The sequence below is a fragment of the Suricata suricatta genome, chromosome 8, assembly GCF_006229205.1.
Source record: "Suricata suricatta isolate VVHF042 chromosome 8, meerkat_22Aug2017_6uvM2_HiC, whole genome shotgun sequence".
In the NCBI taxonomy this organism is placed as follows: domain Eukaryota; kingdom Metazoa; phylum Chordata; class Mammalia; order Carnivora; family Herpestidae; genus Suricata; species Suricata suricatta.
In genome coordinates, this window is record NC_043707.1 from 102,529,177 (window position 1) to 102,551,708 (window position 22,532).

Sequence of the window (22,532 nt, forward strand, 5' to 3'; positions counted from 1 at the left end):
ATAGTTTATTGTCAAATTGGTTTCCATACAACACCCAGTGCTCTTCCCCACAAGTGCCCCCCTCCATTACCACCACCTCTTTTTCCCCTTCCCCCTTCCCCTTCAACCCTCAGTTCGTTTTCAGTATTCAATAGTCTCTCAAGTTTTGCATCCCTCTCTCTCCCCAACTCTCTTTCCATCTTCCCCTCCCCCTGGTCCTCCATTAGGTTTCTCCTGTTCTCCTGTTAGACCTATGAGTGCAAACATATGGTTTCTGTCTTTCTCTGCCTGACATTTCACTTAGCATGACACCCTCCAGGTCCATCCACTTTCCTACAAATGGCCAGATTTTATTCTTTCTCATTGCCATGTAATACTCCATTGTATATATATACCACATCTTCTTGATCCACTCATCAGGTGATGGACATTTAGGCTCTTTCCATGTTTTGGCTATTGTTGACATTGCTGCTATGAACATTGGGGTACATGTGCTCCTATGCATCAGCACTTCTATATCCCTTGGGTAATGAAAACATTCTTATTAGCTACATTACACATCCTCATAAATTTGAGTCATCATGTTTTGCAAATTGGATTGGAAATGACATTTGAATACCCTAATTCCCATGAAATCCACAAAGATGAAATGCATTAGAATGCAAAAATAATTACACAGAAACATTAAATATGAAAGAAACTAGTGTGTTTTATCAAAAAATGAAAATGTTTAACTTCAAAGTATGTTGGTGTTGAATTTGAGTGGTCTATATTTTGCTTATTTTGACTGGTGGTTTTAGGTCATCAGTTATTACTGAATCAAATTTAAACTGCTATCTTAGGTCAAAATCCTTTTGGGCCTTATACTTTTCACTTAGACCCAGAGGTCAGTCAGCACTCTGATGATAGTGTTTAGTGTTTCTTATCTCACTTTAGAGTCATTTTCATGCTTTTTTTCCCTAGGCAGATTATGTATTTCTCTAAAAATTATCTTTCATATTTTACCTTGGCAAGGAAAGTAGGCAAATTACTCATTTAAATTAAAGTAGTAGAGGGGCACCTGGGTGGCTCAGTCGGTTACGCATCCAGCTTCATCTCAGGTCATAATCTCACGGTTCATGGGTTCGAGCCCCACATCGGACTCTGTGCTGACAGCTAGCTCAGAGCCTGGAGCCGGCTTCTGATACTGTGTATGTCTCTCTCTGTGACCCTCCCCTGCTCGTGCTATCTCTGTCTCTCAAAAATAAATAAAAAGCATTTAAAAAAGACTATTTTAAAATAAAATTAAAAAGTAGTAGACATTTATTACATAGCTGACCTATCAGAGACACCTGCCAAGCCCTATGGAGGCTGAAAATTAGAATGTAAGATTCAGGTTGAATCTTTAAGGGCCTTAGGGTCAAATACCTCAACAGAGACCCATAGAAAGTTGAAAGAATCACAAACCAAGAATTCTCCAAGTTCACAATAAGGGCATGAGGGTCGAGGAGAAGAAGAATCACATGGCTGGGATGGGCCAGGCATGGATTAACCAGGAAAGTGAGATTCTTTCTTTTTTTTTCTGGTTTCTAAATAGCATTTATGGTACTGTGCCTAACTTCATATAGTTAATTTAGACTCTGTTTTTCCTAGGAGGAAAAGCCCCGACAAGCTGCACAGCAGCACCATGTCCAAAGCTGTTAGCATAACTGTCTGAGTTTTGCCAAGGAATTAGATGCTACTGGAAAAATAGCCAGAGCTCCTATGTTTGCTATCCAAAGAGTTCTACAGTGTTGTGGGGTAAATGGCATCCCACTATTGACTAGACATGTGCCAAATGGCTTATTGGTACTTTTTATGCATACAAAGCAGGCTTGAGATATATCCCTGCATATCTGAAGATCCTGTCATTATGTGAGCTGAAGTCACCACTGATTAATACTGTAGCTCTCGAAAATAATGAGGTTTTTCCACCAGCAGAACCTCTTTATCAAACTTAAAATGAGAAGCCAGCTTGAAGTGAAAGCATCTTCTAACCAAAGATTTTCTCTTGATTCTCTGTGAATATGATGTGATTATAAAGCAAGGGGCTTGTCTTGATAAGATCCTGGATTCTTATAATCAATATTTCATGTTGACTTTATATGCTTTTGTTAATAAACAACTTTCTAAATGTTAGAGAAAATGGAGAAAAATATATTGGTTTTTTTTTCCCAATAACTTATCCCTTCTGTATTTTGGCTTGAGAAAAATTTTGCATTTCTAATGTAGTATCTATTGTATGATGGTTGTAAATTTTTGTGGAACTATTAAGATACTAAAGTTATGTTGCCATACCAAAATTACAAAGGATTCTTTAATGGATGTGATTTCCTTTCTATAAATAAGCAATTACTTTCTTCTGCTGAGTTCCTGCTCAGAGTCATTATTTTATCCTTTGCTTTCCATGAGTGTTTAATACTTCTAGATTCTGTTGGGGCACCTGGGTAGCTCAGTTGGTTAAGCGTCCCGCCTCAGCTTAGGTCATGATCTCACAGTTTGTGGGTTCGAGCCCCACATCGGGCTCTATACTGACAGCTCAGAGCCTGGAGCCTGCTTCAGATTCTGTGTCTCCCTCTCTCTCTGACCCTTCCCTGCTCACGCTCTTTCTCTCTGTCTCTCAAAATAAATAAAAAACATATTTTAAAAAAAGTTTAAAAAAATACTTCTGTATTCTGTTACAAAGCTAGTTTCCACAAGCTCTGGTTTATATCTTTCAGCCAGGTTGTTGATGTGTATGTGTGTTTGTGTTTGTGTTTGTGAAACAACATTGAACTTTTAGCTTTGACCAGGTAATGGATATTGGGCACGTTGTGCATGTTGTGGCAAATATAGATCTATTCATTTTTGTTTTGTTAGTGTATATCAACATTGATTATGGTGTGGACATATTTATTTCCTAGACTTTCTGGATCTTCATTTAAATAACAGCAGCAAATAATGAAGTATCCAGAGTTTAGCCATCATCATTCAGTGTTTCCTTGAATACAAACTGAAGTAAAAATGGAGTAAAAGCCCATTTTATTTATTTTTAAAATCCCCTGTTAAGAGAGAGTAATTAACTCAAGATCCACAATTAGCCTCACAGCAGTCCATATTAACCACCTCCAAACATTTCAGGTCTTTTAGAGGTGACATAATTCTGAGATTATTTTGCACTTGAAACAGAGAGGTTTATAATAACTAGCTTAAAACACATTTAAGAGTGAGGTTTTTCTTTTTTCATTTTATGTTAATGTCTGTCCGCTCTAGTTATAATTTTCTGCTTTATAAATGCGGTGGGGGGGGACAAATATTAGGAGAGAAGAATACCTCCTTCCTACCTGGTTATAAAGCTGTGTCTTTCCTTTGATAAATCTGGAAGTAACTGCTTTAGCTGGAAATTTCATTACTGAATTAGTTATATGACACAAAACAATTAACAAAATGAATCACATATTCAGGTTTGGGAGAGAACCTTGAAGAAAATTTAGAGAGGCCTACTGTTAAAGTATAATTGCTGTCTCTTCCTTGTTTACCTTTTTTAGTTTTGTTTTGTTTAAGGAAATGTCCAGTTGCAGAGCATTCCTGCATAATACAGATACGGCGCAAAGCTCAACCCTGGGAACCTTTTCTGCAGCTCTCTGAACGTTCTTTATGCAACCTGCTTTTACAGGTTTAGATTACATTCTGTGACACTGTTTTTGTGGTTGAATTAGAAACTTTTTTTTTCTTTTTAGTTAAACCTGTGATAAGTAATTGTCACAGTTAGCGCCCTGGTACAATGCTAATTTGAAGTGACATGTCCGTACTGGCCCTCCGTAACATGAAGAAGCCTAACAGGTGTGAGGGGTGTGGCTTCCCATGGGCTCTGTTGAACTTCTAACCAGAGAAAAATAGCAGAAGAAGTGAAATGAACCTTGAATAAAGCTGTCAGCAGTAATTATCTCAGCAGCACTTTGTGGGGAGATAAAATAAGCACTTGTGCTTTTATAACCTGAACACCCTGCACCAAGATAGATTTTTTACCCATTTAACATAAACTGTTAAATACCTTTCAAGAGATATTTTTAATTATTCAATAACAACAATTATCACACGATATAAATTGTTGGAAGACATGCATTTGTTTTTATTTTAACATGTGGTTCCTTTTTGGTATTTGTTTAAGTAGTTTTGGTAACAAGTTTTTTTCATGCTTTTTATTTTGGTAAGCCATTATGGTAAGAAATCTCAAGTATTGTATCGAGAATTACATTATCTTCTGGGAAAAGATACTTTCACAATTAGAAAAATGTTTAAAAGTTTGGTTTTCAGTTACTTTAAAAAGTGTTCAGTGCATTGGACTAGCCCATATGAAGCAGGGTAACATGTGAAGGAACTAAATGAACTGCAGGTCATTATATCAACACTGCTACGTATACTTCCTTGGAGAGGTACAAAAGTACTATATTTCTTGAGTGAAAGATGTGATAAGCCTTTCTCCAGTATGTTCTCCAAGCACCAATCATTTTCTTTAACAATAGAATTTTTTAGTATACTTTAACTTAATTACAAAATAATTCAAATGACATAATGATCATGTTTGCCTAACCTAAGAAGTATAGAAGAGTTCAAGTGTAATTTGTCTTTGCAAATGCCCAGGCTATAGAAACTCACCATGCCAAAAAAAAAAGATGAAATATTATAATATTACAATATATACTGCTCTCATTATTTCTTTCATTGCCTTTCTACACCTTGAAATATATTAAGTATAGTTATGACTTCAGGTAATCTAATGACATCTAGAGACTTTGTAAATTTTTTCATAATTTGACTTTACCATGTTCCCATACCCAGTAAATTAGAAGCTTAACAAGCTAGCCAGGTTGGTTCACATTTAAAGTGGAGGTGATGTCATTAAAAAAAAAAAAAGGTTAAGAATGAACATCTTAGTCCTGATTCTGCTATATTTATTAGGTTTGTGATCTTGGGTAAAAAAATAAGAACCTTTTTTTTTTCTGAATAGGACTTGGTAAAGTATGCCAGGTACATTCTCACCAAGGCAGTAACAAAGATTAGAAATAGCAGGATAAAATACAGCCAACATGGTGTATACTTTATTCACAAACCAATGGTTATTAACTTCATCAAAACAGAAACTATTCACCATTGGCTGTCTCCCTAGCACTCAGGTGATTTCCTCCTAGATGTTAACTGTTAGTTAAGTGAATGAATGCCACATTTTGCACTCTACTTAAGACAAGTTTAGTGTTATCTGTTTGTCTATTCCCCAGAGTTATATAGCAAAATCCCTACCATATGTATATATGGACACACACACACACACACACACACACACACACACACACACACCACTCTTAATCCTCACAACAACCTTATGAGTTAGAAACTATACAGAGGAGGGAATTGAGGACCTGGGAAGATAGGAGAGTTGTCTAAAGTTACACAGCTATAGCAGCAGACCTAGGATTTCAAACACTGGCAGTGTGACGCTGGAGTCCAAGTTCATACTCTGCTTTCATACTTCTCCAAGGAAGTATAATGACAGTGATTACCAAAGAAATTATCTTACAGTGATACAGGTTTCCTCAGAAACTTCCCTGTCACAGGTGTAAATCATTCAGGAGGAGAATGGGAATACATGGGGCGGGGAGGAGGGGAGAGGTGGATCCTTTCTTATTCATTGGGACATTTTTTTCTCCCTTTTGCCTCCTAGAACAGCAGGGGCCCCAATCCATTGCATCCATTGAAGTGGTGTTGATAACTTTCTTAGGGCTACCTAAGGAGGTTATAATAGGGGCTTTCAGGAGGAGATTGAGCTGAGCTTTGACAAAGTGGCTTCACTTCCAAGCCTACCTATGAAATAGGTAGAAAAGAATGGGGATGGAAACCCAGGCAAGAGTCATGGCATGAGCAGTAGTCTAGGAGTAGGCAAGTGCAAGGCATATTTTTGGGTCAGTTAACAGTCAAATACATATACAGTATAAAAAAGGAATGGGGATAATACTGGGAAAAATGGGCCAGAGATGGCCTTGAAAAATTTGTTCAGAGTGAAGTAAAGGAACTTAGAAATCACCTAGTTCATGTTTTTTCATTTTATAGGTAATAAAACTGAGAGAAGAGAGTTGATCAAAGTTACAATAAAGTGACAGAGTTGGGATTTTAATCCACATCCTTTTATCTATATACAGTGTTCTTTCAATGTATCAGCCCTCCAATATTTTTATACACGTGGAATCATATCATAGGCAGCACTGATGGGAGAAAGTCATAAAAGAGCACCATACAGCTTTAAGACATAAAAGAACAATAGTACTTGATTTGCTTTAATGGTGGTGACAGAAGAGAAGTAGCTTTCAGGCTGGTTAAATGTATTTAAGCCGAGTCCTTAGTAGGCTTAGTCTCCCAAAGTCACTGCAGCAGATAGCAACACTTCTTTCATCTCCTCCTCTCCCATCCTCCCACAGGCTGTTTGCCTCTCCTTCAATCTTGGTTCAGTTCATCTCACAGGAATTAAATGGGAACCCTGTAGTGAGTTTCCACTTTTGGACATCACTTGTAAAATATCCCTACAAAAATTTCCATCATAAACAGGTAGTGAATGTCAGAGAGGCACTCTTAGATGCTAAAATATTTCTAAACAAACATACTCTTCACTGGGTGATACTTAGAAGAATGACATACAAGCTGTTGAGAATAGATAAGAAACCCCTAAGTTTAGTTTGTTCACCTAGGAAGAAAATATTTTATTTTAGTAAAGATTGGTCAACATCTTCTGAATACCTTTGGTTATGGAAAAGTTTAAGTAATACATTGGCTTGTTCTGTGTATATTCAGAACACGTATCAATTAAGTTAAATGTAGTTGACATAAGGTGTTATTAAACATGTATCTGATACCAATACTGTCATCTAGGCCTAAGTTTTTAAAGACAGAAGTAATTGGGCATTGCATCTCAAAAAACCTATATGATAATCCTTTTTACTGACAAAGAGCCAAAGATAAAGTGTGTGTGCTTTTTGTTTTTGTTTTAGTTGCAAAATTAGTTAAGTCTACTATGCTTGGCACTTTTTCTCTTATCACTTTTTAATGCTGTCAACAAAGATATTATTCTCGTTACTCAGATTAGAAAAGTAGGTTTTTATGAGATCAAGCAACTTTCCTGGGAAATGGTATAAAAATATCAAAGCCAGGATCCAAGGCTCTCTGTATCTGAGTACCTGACATAATGGGAATTTAAGAAATGTTTATTGAATAATTAAGTTAATAGACTCTGGGTAACTATATGGTTCATATAACCTACTTAGCAACTAGTTCTAAATTTTGAAGTAATTATGGGGAAGAAGGGTAAGTTCAAGAGAATTCGCATGTTTCAGATTACTTCCCCCCCCCCCCACCCCTCCAGTAGGTTAGAAGTAATAAAATTTTTATTAGGTTCGTTTCTCTCTTCTGCCCTCCACCAGAGGGTGCTCATAAGCAATTAAATGACCAAGCGTAGAGATCAGAACTAAGAAGCAAGTGCCATTTTAATTCACAGCATGGATTATTGGACCCTCTGCAAAATAGCTGACTTTTTAAAAACAGAACTCTCGATTCAACTGAAATAGCTTCTTTGGCTTAAAGTTGCCTTGCAAATAATAACTTGTCTGCCTGCCTGAGCTAGTATCTTTATAGAGGTAAACTTGACCATTCTTGCTAAATAGGTATGAGAGAAATTATGCTATTAGGCTACATTAGACTGGTCTAATAGGTTCTTATACAACCTAATGCTCTTGTATTCTGAAGTACTTAAGAAGCTCTTCTAATATACTCACTAGAATCAAATAATAAAATGCAAGAATGTTGTTATTATCTATGTATTTAGTTCATAAAAGTACATCTTTTTAGAAATTTTACTAATTCTGTTACAGTGGGCAAATCTTTATTTTCTTATGGTGCAGTCTGGTTTTAAGAGCTGGGATGCAGTAGAAGACTTAAAAACAAAAGCTTTTTGGGGCACCTGGGTGGCTCAGTCTGTTAAGCCCCCGACTTCAGCTCAGGTCATGATCTCACCACTTGTGGGTTCAAGCCCTGCGTCGGGCTCTGTGCTGACAGCCTAGAGCCTGGAGCATGCTTTGGATTCCGTGTCTCCCTCTCTTTCTCTGCCCCTCCCCCACTCACAGTCGCTCTCTCTCTCTCTCAAAAATGAATAAATGTTAAAAATTTTTTTAAAAAAGCTTTTTGTGTTGAGCAACCTCTCTCTGATAGAACTCTAGATAATGTTGGACCAGAGCAAGGAAGCATGAAGGTGGGCAATTATAAGGTGGAAAAGTAGCATCGGTTGATTCTGTTTTCAAGAATCCCAACATGCTTTTTTAATATTTTCAAAATTTTTAATAAATTTATTTTTTACACAAAAAGACAGTTTAAATGAAGTATGTCATGTGCAATTTACAACTTGTCAAAGCTACAGTTCACATATTGGGAATATTACATGTAACTTATAACACTAATGGTTAAGTTGAACCAAAATAAATAAATAAATATTATAATGCAGTGTTTTAAATTGAAAATTGTCCTCTGCAGATGTTCACTGAGGACCCAAGAAGATGGCCAGCTTTTAGAGTGTGGTTATCCAGGAATGCCACAAATTAGTAGTTTCACTAAGGCATTTCTGCATATCAATGCATTAGGAAATGGTATTTATTTTAACAGTCATTTCCTCAAAGATCACTCTCAAATCATTATTGATTTGAAATCTCTTTTTTTTAATTAATTTTTAATTGAAGTTTGGTTGGCATTTAGTATTATATTAGTTTTAGTTATAAAACATAGTGATCTGACAATTATATACATTACAAAATGCCCACCATGATGTGTAGTTACTGTGTCACCATACAAAGTTATTACAGTATTATTGACTGTATATGCCCTATGCTGTACTTTTCATGCCGATGATTTATTTATTTTATAACTGGAGGTTTATACCTCTTAATCCCCTTCACCTATTTTAGCTATCTCCCTGCTCCCTGTCCCTCTGGCAACCACTAGTTTGTTCTCTATGAGTCTGTTTTTCTTTGTTGTTGTTTGTTTTGTTTTTTAGATTTCCACATATAAGTGAAATCACATGGTATTTGATGGTATTTGTCTTTGTCCGATTTATTACACTTAGTATAATACACTCTAGGTCCATTCATGTTGTCAGAAATGGCAAGGTTTCATTCTATTTTATGACTGAGTAATATTCCATTGTATTATATATATTTACCACATCTCCTTTATCCATTCATTTATCGTTGGACACTTGGGTTGCTTCCATATCTTGGCTATTGTAAATAATGCTGCAGTAAACATTGGGCACAGTATCTTTTCAAATTAGTGTTTCCATTTCTTTCAAGTAAATACCCAAAAGTGGAATTACTGAATCACATGGTATTTCTATTTTTAGGGGTTTTGTTTTTGTTTTTGAGGAAACTCCATACTGTTTTCTGTAGTAACTACACCAATTTACATTCCCACCAACAGTGGGAAAAGGTTCACTTTTCTCCACTTCCTTGTCAATACTTGTTGTTTTTTGTTTGTTTGTTTGTTTGTTTGTTTGTTTTTACCTTTTTGATACAAGCCATTCTGACTGGTGTGAGATGACATCTCTTTATGGTTTTGATTTATGTTTCTCTGATGATTAATCATGTTGAACATCTTTTTATGTGTCTATTAGATTAAAATAAAAGCAAGTCAAGAACAGTTTAAATTATTTATATAGTATTTCCTAAATTTTGTCTTTTTTTAGAAATTTGGGATAATTAAACCAAAATACAGTATTTTTCAACTAGCTATAACATCTTTGAAGAACAGGTTAAGAGTCAAGAGAACATGCTTGTGCTATCATTAAGCAGCTGTGTGACTTGGTACAACAACATTACCTCTCTACATCTCAGTCTCTCCCCTTAAATAGTACTATTAAACTAGACCCTTTTGTGAGACGAAACTACTTTTCATTTGGAATCTATTGGGGCTACTGATAGAAGATGCTTAAGAGTGGCTGCTGATAAACTCTCAGGAGAGTCACATCACTAGCTTTGAATGGAGCAAGGGAGGCTTGATGGGGATACTATGGCAGCAGCACTTAACTCAGCTGAGACTTAAAGATCTGTGGTCTCCTTGTTGGGATATCAGCAGTTGATGAATTCAAAGACCCTTCAAACTCGAATATCTTATGAGTCTAAAACGAAGCCATTATCTATAGCAGCCATCCTTGTTTCTTCCAACTCTACTTGCTTATGAGTTAATATTCCTGGTTTTTTAAATTTTATGTTTTATATTTCTTTTTGAGAGACAGAGAGAGACAGCACAAGCAGGGGAGGGTCAGAGAGAGAGGGAGATACAAAATCTGAAGACAAGGCTTCAGGCTCTGAGCTGTCAGTACAGAGCCCGACGCAGGGCTTGAACCCACTAACTGAGATCATGACCTGAGCCAAAGTTGGACTCTTAACCAACTGAGCCACCCAGGTGCCCCTCATGTTTTATATGTAGCAGAAAGCCTTAGAATTTGTTACTGTTGGTGTTTATTTCATTAAACCTTACCAACCTTGCCAAATCAGTTGGGGACTATAATACAGCAAGGCCAGGGAGAGAAAACAGTTTTTGAGCTCTTTACACAGGAGTTTTGTAGATAATTGATCTTGACCTGCACATCTCTTGTAATATTCCATTGGTTCCAGATTATTATTAGTCACTTCCTTTTTAACAGTGTGCTTTTTTTTTTTTTTTTATGAGGTGACTAAACTGCTATTTAACCCTGCTACAAGAATGTGGCAGTGGGCTAGTCCAGACAAGTGGATGTGCACTTGGTAACTAACATTCTTAATAAGCTTGCTTCAACCTGCCACAAATTAAAGCTCTGTGACTTTTCTAGCACATAAGTGTTTTTCTTTTTAAAGCTCAGATTGTGAATAAATAAGCTTTTGTGATTTGCACTCTGGTTGGCAGTAAATGAAACTTCAGCCTCATAATTCATTCTGGCTTATAACTATCTTAATCTGTCTAGCTGAATAGAGCATCTGAAGTCTTAAAAGGGTGATCCAGCAGTCATCTTCGGGGCTTCTTATTCATAAAAAGAGTAAGATTTGGTCTTGGTCAGATATGTGATGTAGTTGAAAACTTCATGGGTTTTGGAATAAAATCTGGTTTGCCACTTAGTAGTTCATTGATCTTAGACAAGTTATTCTACCCCTCTGAGGCTGTTTTGTGATCTGTGCAATTATCTTTATCCTTAATTGGCAGGATTGTCATGTAGACAATATGTTACGTTAAGCACTTAAAATATAGTACCTAACAAATTGACGGTGTCCAGGAGAAACTGTTTTGCTTAAGCCCAAGAAAGTAATTATTGTTTATCAGTTCTTCAGACAACATACAGTAGGGCCTTAATAGTTGTTTGATTGGTTAGTTGATTGATTTGAGGAAGAGCAATTATTACTAAAATATTTTTAAAGCTACTGAGTGATTTCATGGGTATTTGTATACATATTTTAAACCCTAAAAATTATGTATTTTAAAGTGTGTATAGTGTATAGTTTATTCTAGGTCAGTTATACCTTAATATGGCAATACTCAGTGATATGTGTATGTATATCTTCTTCATACTACAATGATTGCCTTCAATGCTGATGCCCAGTAAGACTCTAAAACCTAGATAGAATTAATTATGCTGCTTCCTTGTCAGGATGGTGACAGCTTCAAATATGTTTGTTTTACTTTTTTCTTATATAAGGGCACCTGGGTGGCTCAGTCGGTTAAGCGTCCAACTCTTGATTTCAGTTCAGGCCATGATCTTATTGGGTTCATGAGATCAAGCCCCAAACTGAGCTCCATGCTGATGGTGCAGAACCTGCTTGGGATTCTCTCTCACCCTTTCTCTGCCCCTCACCTGCTTGCACTCGCATCCTCACGTGCTCTCTCTCGCTCTCTCAAAATAAACATTTAAAAAATTCTTATATTAACATTTTTTTCAATACAAGGGCATTGTATTTTACAAAATAATTTTTAAAAGATACATATAGTAAAACTATAGTTTTATAATACTTAGGTTGTATTATTAAGTGTGTCACATTCAAAACAAGGATCCTGCAGGTGATTGAACTGAATGTTCTTTGTGATGTATTAAGATGACGATTCATAAGAGCCAGAAGGGGTCTGAGAGGTCTTTCATGTGGATTGCTCTCATATTTTCAAAAAGAGAATATTAAGGCTCCTGATAACTAGCCCTAAATTCCGTAACTTGGTCTCCAGTTCAAAACTCTTAAAATGTCTTAGTCTCAGTGATTAACGATGAGGAAAAAAGACAAGCTGCAGTATGGGGGAGAGGGCTAAAATTTAGCCACAGAATAAAAAATACTTTGAAGAACTAATTCGGTTTTTTTTTTTTACTAATTCGTATTTTTAAAGTATGTATTATTTAAGAAGAACCCTATAAACATTCTGATAACTAAGCTTAAAATAATAATACTGTGTCAGTGACTTGTTAGAGGTAGGCTGTGATCAATTATGATGGTTTATAGGAGCTGTCATTTGCACACTGCCCTAATATTTTATTTTAACTTGTTTATAAGGAAAACATATGTGTTTTCTTAATTATGTAAGGGGAAACACTGAGAAGATTCTAAAACTTTACAAAAGAAAGCATTTTGGGGGCTTCTTGTTGTTTCAAATAATTGCCATTAATGAAAAGTAGTGTCATTTGTATACTTTGCATATTCACAAACTTTTTGGTCTCAGTATCCTTTTGTACTCTTTAAAAAAAATCATCAAAGACCACAAAGAACTTTCACTTATAGGGATTATATCTATTGACATTTGTCATATTCAAAATTAATATTTAAAAATTAATTTTTAAAAATTTTATTTTGAGAGAAAGAAGAGGGAGAGAAAGAGAGAAGAGAGACAGAATCCCAAGCAGGCTCCCTCCATGCTGTCAGCACAGAGCCCAATATGGGGCCTGAACTCACCAACTGTGAGATCATGACCTAGGCTGAAACCAAGAGTTGGACACTTAACTGACAGAGCCACCCAAGCGTCCCAAGAAAAAATTAAATATTGGGATAATAATAAATACTTTACATGTTGATATCAATAGCACTTTTAATTATAAGTAATTGTATTTAACAAAAAATAAATTAGTGAGTGGAGTGATGTTTTACACTTTTACAAATCTCCTTAACATCTGGCTTAATAGAAAACAAGTAGTTTCTTGTATCTTCTGCATTCACCTGTTGTGATTTATCATTTTGGTTGAAGTATATGAAGAAAATCGAGGCTTATAGCCTGGCTCATCCTGGAGAGTCTTTTTTTTTTATAATGGTCTTTTCAGATAATTGTGAATATTATTGTCTGATACTAAATCAGAATTCAATAAGTGATAGCTAAATGTTAGTTTTAAAACATTATGTTTAATGTTTATTTTTGAGAGAGAAGGCAAGAGCACTAGCAGGAGAGGGAGCAGAGAGAGAGGAAGAGAGAGGATCAGAAGCAGGCTCTGTGCTGACAGCAGAGAGCTTGATGTGGGGCTTGAACTCACAAACCATAAGATCAGGACTTGAGCTGAAGTCAGACACTTAACTGACTGAGCCACCCAAGCACCCCTCTAAATGTTAGTTTTGATATGGAACCTGCAGCCATTTCAATATATATTTTGTACTTTGTTACAGTAAGATCCTTTAATCTGTCTTGCACTTTAAATAGATCCTTTACCAGCACATAATTTTATAGTATCATGCATTCATTGTTCATCTGGAGAGTATTGGTCCTCTGAGTTATGCAGATTTTCTAATGTTGCCGTGGTCCATTATATGATACAAAAAATTTATCACCTGTTAACATCATTACTGACCTCATTGGAAAAGTCTTTAAGGGAGCTCATGGCTGGCCCAGTCAGTGGTTCATGTGACTCTTAATCTCAGGGTTGTGAGTTTGAGCCCCACATTGAGTATAGATATTACCTAAAAATAAAATTTTATTAAAACAAGAAAGATTTTAAGCATTAGGAAGCTATTGAGCTCATGGTGGCTAATAGGTTTTCCAAAATTTTAATTTTAATTAAAATTTTTTAATTTAAATTCTAATTTTAATATTTATTTATTTAATATTTCCATGGGTAATTTATATTCTCAGACCTGTTCCTTGAAGTAACAGGCTTGCTTCATCATTTTGGAAGAAAATCCTGTCAGATACCTAAATCCAAATCACCATTATTTGCCACTTATTTAAGTAATAATAGTGTTACACTGAAAACGTTTTTGGTTCAGCACACAGGCAAACAATTACACAAGTGCCTTTTCCTCAGCATAACCATCATACTTTGCCATATGCATCAGGAGCGCTTTTTGAAGATCTCATTTGTCACATAATATTAAAAGAGTTATACTCAAGAGTCACGTTTAACTAAAAGTAAAATTTTTTACTGACTCAGCGGGTATATTCTTCACTGGCATTTTTACATTGAGTACATGACAGTGAAGACTTTCACACAGCGTGATGTCACTACCTTGATTTGTGCTCAGCTACCAGGGTTTTCCCCACCATTGTTTTTTCACTGTCAGTGTAAAAATACAGTGAAAAAGTCAAATACCATCTAAGTGTTATTATGAAAATTACTTTGACCTTTTGGTACCCCTAAAAGGATCTCAAGAACCCAGTGTCTGTTAACTACATTTTGAGAATCATTGGCATAGTTAATATGTTCCTAAGAAAATACTAAATCTTAAGAGTATTCACTAACTGATGGAATACCTACTATGTAGCAAATCTATTATCCTTTAAGCCATCTTACAGACAGCCTGTTAGGAAAGATAATATTATCTATCTGTTATAGAAGAAACCGAGGTTTGAGATATGATTGGAGTAAATAATAGAACAATAACTACCAGAAGTAAATTTGAACTCAAGACACTCAGACTTTAGGAGTCCTTGTTTTCAAGAAAATCAGAAGATAAGCCACAAACTAGTAGAAAAGATCTATAAAAGATCTGGATTTTTATCTAAAATACAGAGAACTCTTAATATCCAACAAGGAAATGAACAACCCAATTAAAAAATGGGCCAAAGACCTTAACAGACATCTTACCAAAGAAGATATACAGATGGCAAATAAGCATAAGAAAAGATGCTCCACATCATATGTCATCAGGGAAATACAAACTAAAAAACACCTATTAAATGGCCAAAATCCAGACCACTGACAACAACAAATGCTGGTGAGGATGTGAAGCAACAGGAACTCTCATTCACTGTTGGTAGGGATGCAAAATGTTGCAGCCACTCCGGGATATGATTTAGTGGTTTCTTAGAAAACTAAACCTACTCTTACCATATGATCTAGCAACTGAGTTTCTTGGCATTTACCCAAAGAAGTTGAAAACTTAGCTCCACAACAAAATCTACTCACAGATGTTAATAGCAGCTTTATTCATAATTGCCATAACCTGGAAGCAGCTAAGACATCTTTCAGTAGGTGAATGGCTAAACAAACTGTGGTACATCCAGACAATAGAATATCATTCAATACTAAAAGGAAATGAGATTTTAAGCCATGAAAAGACATGGATGAACTTTAAATATATATTACTAATTGAAAGAGACCAATTTGGAATGACATTCTGGATAAGGCAAAACTATGGTGACAGGAAAAAGATCAGTGGTTACCAAGTGCGGAAAGGAGAGATAGAGATGAATAGTCAGAGCACAGAGGATTTTTAAGGTGGTGAAAATAGTGTGTGTGATATTATAATGACACATAAGTACTTTTTTCCAAACTTATAAAATGTACAACACAAAGAGTGCACCCTAATGTAAACTACGGGCTTTGAGTAATTACGATGTGTCAGTATAGGTTTATCCTTGGTAAAAAAAACACCATTTTGGTAAGTGATATTGATAATGGGAGAGACTATGCCTTATAGGGGGATGGGGTAGGAAGTTGAGGAGAAACCTCTGTACTTTCTTTTCAATTTTGTTGTAAACTAAAATTACTCTTTAAAAAAATAAAGTTTTTATATAGAAAGAAATATACATATAACTCTCATGTCATTCAACAGCATAACCCATTATATATATAAAATAGTTTAATTAAACCCATGACCCATTTAATATAATAGCCAGTGAGATTTTTAGGCATGAAATTCTTTTACCACAACCTATCCCTAAGCATTCAGAAGATTATACCATCAGATTTTCTGTATTTATTAAAAGGTATAGAATTAAATAATAAAAGGATTTTGACTTGACTTCATTTTGAATTTGTGAGCCTGTTTTGAATCTCTGCATCTGTAATGATGGAAAGTCAGAGAATTACAGTCTAACATGGCTAGAAGCTAAAAAACACCTTAATAAAGCCTTGAAATAGATTTTGCAAATGAGTCACAGTCCTTCATTATATTAGGGTAAAGCAATCTTGCGATTGAGAGATTACCAATTTGTATAGGTTAGTTAACTAATATAATGTATGCAAATCTAAATTTTTTAAGGTAACCCTCTTCAACTATAAAATTGCAGCTTTAATCTTTTTTCCAATTTTTTGCAAAATAAATACCCCAATGATAATAGTATCGATCCTTTATAATTATATAACCATTTGGTTTTATATACATTATCTCATTGAATCTTCATATCAACTCTGTGAGGGAGAACAGATTGTATTACCCTATTTTTATAAATTAAGGACAGGTTTATTAGTATATTCTCTCTCTCAGAAAACTGAAATACAGAAATTCTAAGTGATTTGCCCCTACCTAGCCAAGAACCTCAGCCTTCTGACTACACATCTTTTATGTAAATTTAGGTTATGAGTTCCAGCAAACATTTACTTTAGCCTGAATTCTTGAAATCACTCTCTGATTAACCATTGTCCCTTCCAAGGGATTGCTGGCCCTACAGAGACTGCCTGGAGGAGACATAGCCCCATCTTTACTGACTTGTATTCCTTTATCTGTGCCTATTCCTATGTGCATCTTTTGTCTCTCCAACTGGTATATATGTTCCCTTAGGACAGACGTAGATTTAATCCACATTGAGCACAGAGTAACTCAGAAATTCCTGGCCCTTTAATTTTCTCAGTGTATTATGATTAGTATCTGAAATAGAGTGATGCAGAGGCCCACTTGGTCAGCTGTAGGCTAAGGAGAAAGTGCTGGCCATTCCTCTTCAGGAATTACTAGTAGCTATGGGGAAGGTTAATAACTATAGACACCAGCTCATTGAGGTGCCAGCCCAGTTGTAGTACTATGTACTTTTAACAAGTGCTTTCCTCCAACTTCTAAAATATGTCCTCTTATAACTTACATGTGATTAGGCTGCTATGCAAAGGTAGCCTGTGCTGCTATGCAAAAGTATAGAATCACCATTTCTCTCTCTAGGTCCTCAAAATAATGATCATTAGAATGATAACAGGTCTTCTGCCTTGTCAGTATACTTTCAAAGTCAGCTTTTACTTAATTTAACCCTTTCAGAAGTCCATTGACATAGTTAAGGCAGGGATTACTCACCTCAATAAATGGAAAACTCTGGCTGAGAATAGAGAAAGAACTTTCACAAGTTCAAGAGGCCGGGAAGTACCTGAATCGAGATTTTTTCTGGCTCCTGGTCCTAATCTCTTTCCATTATGCTGCACTGCTTCTGATTGTCAGTGACATTTACCATCATTATTGTTTCATTACCAGAGGATTTTAGGATGGGGGAGGAGAACTTTTTTTTAATGAAAAATACTGTGAAAGTAACATGACTTAAATTTAGCCTGTGCTTCTTATCCAAATAAGCTTTGCTTTTCTTGGTACTGAAATGGTTAAAGTGGCAAAGGTTATGTGTACTTTACCCCAGGAAAAAAATAATTAAAAAAAAAAAACTCTAACCAGACTAAAGGAAGAATAATAATCAAATACAAATGATTTTTATCTGCATAATCTATATGACAGCACACACCTCATGTGATTAAAAATACCTGTATAGTTATGTGACACTTGCAGTTTTCATTCCAATATTTGTCTTCAGATAATTAGCTTGATTGTACTCATGACCAACCCACTATTGTGTCTTTGGTTGGTCTCCCTGAATTTACAGATTTTAGGGTTTCCTCACATCTCCCCAAAAGTTACCAATGGATGTTTTCAGTGTGCCAAAGAAGACCTATTTTATTTCTAATAATAATAAAAGAAACTTTGTATCATCATTATATTAAATACACCAGTGCGTCATTTCATGAACATTAGAGAAAGCACCCTCTTTTGGCTATTTAATATTGTTTTAATTCTTAATTGTAGACAAAAGTGACATGTACTCATATTTGTTCATGTTTTCCCAAATTTAATTTAAAACTCAATTATTTAATATCTGACCCACTAAAAACTTCAATAGAAGTTAAATATACGTGGCTTTAATTGTGTTGGCTAAACTAGGTAGATTCTTTGGGTAACATTTTAGATCGTAATGGTAATAAAAATTAACTGAATGTTTGTATGCCAGGTACTATGCTAGGTGCTTTTACATATATTATAGCTATAAGCTATATATCATAAGCTATAATAACAATTTGATATTATGGATTAATATGATTAAATAATAAATGACACTATTACTATCTGTGGAAACTTTTCTTTTTAATGTCTTCAGCAAACACTATTCCAAGTACCCTCCAAAAAAGGTTTATAGAGCACTGTCCTGGAAATTAGTAAACTGAAGTATTATTCTAATTGAAAAAGTAACAGACATATTAGTAGTGGGGGGGGATGTGGAGGTATATACAATTAGCTTTATTTTAGACTTATTACAGTCTCCTGGAGCACCAGTCTATTGTCTTATGAAAAATAGCCTTGACTAAAAATAAACTATTGGGACTAAATATTTATCAGTATAAAATATATAATTATTTGTCAATATAAAATATTTATCAAAATAAAAAGCTTCCACACAGCAAAGGAAATAATCCACAAAATCAAAAGGCAACCTACTAACTGGGAGAAGATATTTGCAACTGACATATCTGATAAAAGGTTAGTATCCAAAATATATAAAATACTTAATACAACTCAACTCCCCCAAAACAGATAATCCAATTTAAAAAAATAGGCAGAAGACATGAACAGATATTTCTTCAAAGAAGACAGATGACCAACAGACATGAAAAGATGCTCAAAAGATCACTCATCATGAGACAAATACAAATGGAAATCACAAAGAGATATCACCTCATAGCTGTCAGAATGGCTAAGATAAAAAACACAAGAAACAACAAGTCTTGGCAAGGATGTTGAGAAAAGAACTTTCTTGCACTATTCGTGGATATGCAAACAGGTACAGCCATTGTGGAAAACAGTATGGAGTTTCCTCAAAAAGTTAAAAATCGAACTTCCCTGTGATCCGGCAATCACACTACTGGGTATTTAACCAAAGAATACAAAAAAACTAATTCAAAGGGATACATACACTCTCAGTGTTTATAGGATTATTTACAGTAGCCAGATTTTGGAAGCAGCCCATGTCCATCTATCAGTGAATGGATAAGAGGTTAGATATATTTTTTATATATTGGAATATTATTCAACCATATAAGAGAGTGAAACCTATTAACATTTGCAGCAATGTGAATGGATCTAGAGAATATAAGGGTAAGCAAAATAAGTCAGTCAGAAAGAGATACCATATGATTCACTCATATGTGGAATTTAAGAAACAAATGAACAAAAGGAAAAAAGAGCAAAAGAAAAAGAAAAAGAAATAGACTCTTAACTATAGAGAACAAACTGATGGTTACCAGAGGGGAGGTGTGTGTGTGGGGAAGGGTGAAATACATGATGAGGATTAAAGAGCGCACTTACTGTGATGAGCACTGTGTGATGTGTGGAATTGTTGAACCAATATATTTTATACCTGAAACTAATGTAACACTGTATATGTTCACTATGCTGGAATTAAAATAAAACTTAAGGCCACCAAAACCATTGGAAACTGAGTTGGTGCTGCATCTTTTGTACTGATTGCTCCCCGGGCATTGAGAGCGGTCCAGGCATCATATCACCTTGTGGGTGGTGTAGAGGAGAAAATCAAGGTATATGTTGGTAGTCTTGAAACTAGTGTCAGCAGAGGAAAAGTAAAAAGGGCTTTCAGTTATTACAGTCTCTTAAGAACTGTGTGGATTATGAGAAATCCTCCAGATTTGCCTTTGTGGAATTTGAAGATCCTAGATATGCAGAAGATGCAGTGCGAGGCCTGGGTAGGAAGGTGATTTTTGGTTCCTAAGTGAGAGTTGATTTATCAACAAGTATACCTTGGTGCTCTAATTTTGATAGACCAGCCACCTGCCCAACATTCCTTTGATCCCAATGATAGATGCTATGAATGTGGCAAAAGAGGACATTATGCTAATGATTATCATCTTGATAGCAGCAGCGGAGAAGCAGGTCACAGTCTAGCTCACATTTAAGATCCAGAGGTAGGCAATACTTTTGTTCATATAGCAGGAGCAGGGAAAGGAGATCAAGATCAGCATCTCCTCAGCAATCAAGATCTGTGCTTCTCTGTAGATCAAGATCAGCTTCACACAGCGGTCTACATCTGGTTCCATAAAAACATCAAGATCCCCATTGGGGTAAAGATCAAGATCCAAGGTCTGTTTCACTATCAGGAAACAGTCGAAGTCCAGATCTCCATTTCCAAAAAGAAATTACTCCACATGAGGAAGTACACAAAGAAATGCAAGTCCTGAAAGAGTGGACTGAAGTTCTCAAGTTCACCTTCTGGGGAAGAGTCATTTTGTTTACATTATTATAAGGGATTTGGGATGTCTATAAAGTATAACGTAGGAAGGGTATTTCAATGATCTAACCAAAATGGATTTGGATTATTACTCTATAAATTCACTGCAATAAGATAATATAAATTTTTGTTGAATGTATTAACATCCTGTCATCTGAAAATGTGGGTTTTTATTTGGTGCATTTTCATAAAATGTTTCTAACTGGAAAAAATAAAAATAAATTAAAACATAATAAAATTTAAAAAACAGAGTAAAGAAAATAAAAGAAACCAACCCTGCCAACCCACATCTTGATCTCAGACTTTCAACCTCCAGGACTATGAGAAAATAGATTTCTATCATTTAAGCCAATAAAAAAGAGGCCTTGACTATTGTAACATCCCATATATGGAAAGTTTTCAAATTTTCAAAGCATCCCTGGTAATATAATACCTGGGCTACTAGAGTGAGCTTTCTAACTTCAGAAATAATAGAAAATATCAAAAGTAAAGTCCTTTTGTGAAACATAGTCTCATTTTATTTACAAATGATGAATTCTTTTTCTTTACAGATGTGTCTTGCTGAATCAGGGCTGTCTTATCCCTGCCATCGACTTACAGTGGGGAGAAGACCTTCACCTGCGCAGACCCGGGAGCAGTCCGAAGAGGTAAGCCTGTTTGCCAGCTTTTCAGTGAATAGGAGGCCTGTCTTTCACCTACCTGCCCACTTCCTTTTCTTTATCTGCCACACAAATGAATAGATAAAGTTAATGTAGCGTGAATAAAGTCTAAGTAAATTCTTGAAGACAGAAACTTTTCATGCGAATTTATTGCTAATGTGCTCCTTCTTGGTCTATAAGTTTCATGTTTCAACAGACAGAATTCTGTTGAAATGAATTTTACTTAGAATTGACAGGTTGACTAAAGGATTTTCTTCACTGTTAACTATATAGTAGAATCCATTTATTAGGACTGATCCTCACGGTCCTTTAACTCCTGGAGTTGGGCACTTTGTATGATCCAGATGTTATGCTTCATACTAGGTAACAAAGATGAATAATAATTTATTTCTTTCTGGAGGTGCCTGGGTGACGAAGTGTAGCACACAACTCTTTTTTTTTTAATTTTTTTTAATGTTTTATTTATTTTTGATACAGAGAGAGACAGAGCATGAGAGGGGGAGGGGCAGAGAGAGAGGGAGACACAGAACCAGAAGCAGGCTCCAGGCTCTGAGCTAGCTGTCAGCACAGAGCCTGACGCGGGGCTGGAACCCACGAACGTGAGCTCTGACCTGAGCTGAAGCCGGAGGCTCAACCGACTGAGCCACCCAGGCGCCCCTACAACTCTTGATTTCAGTTCAGTTTGTACATTCAGGCCCCAACTCAGGTCTGTGCTGACAGTGTGTAGCCTGCTTGAGATTCTCTGTCTCCCTCTCTGTCTGCCCCTATCCCTCTTCTGCTTTCTGTCTCTCTCTCAAAAATGAATAAATAGGGGCACCTGGGTGGCTCAGTCAGCTAAGCATCCGACTTAGGCTCAGGCCATGATCTTGTGGTCTGTGAGTTCAAGCCCCACATCAGGTTCTGTGCTAACAGTTCAGAGCCTGGCATCTGCTTCAGATTCTGTGTCTCCCTCTCTCCTTGCACCTCCCCTGCTTGCGCTCTGTCTCTCTCAAAAATAAATTAAAGAAAAATTAAAAATTATAAATATTTTAAAAAAGAAATATTTCTTTCTAGTGCTCAAGTATGTTTTTAATACTAAAGCAAGTTATGCTTTAACCCTTTAATGGATAAATC

The 22,532-nt window shown here is 35.7% G+C and overlaps 1 protein-coding gene and 1 pseudogene across 3 annotated transcripts in view; both read left to right on the forward strand.

The window, feature by feature from the left end:
• The window catches only part of FAF1 (Fas associated factor 1), a 474,908-nt gene that overhangs the window by 307,701 nt on the left and 144,675 nt on the right, over positions 1 to 22,532 (forward strand). For all 3 annotated transcript variants that reach the window (XM_029946447.1, XM_029946449.1, XM_029946448.1), the window contains one exon: positions 21,312 to 21,407. In XM_029946447.1, coding sequence (XP_029802307.1) covers positions 21,312 to 21,407 — 96 coding nt within the window. The remainder of the gene's footprint in view (positions 1 to 21,311; positions 21,408 to 22,532) is intronic.
• Positions 19,253 to 20,723, forward strand: LOC115299457 (annotated as a pseudogene).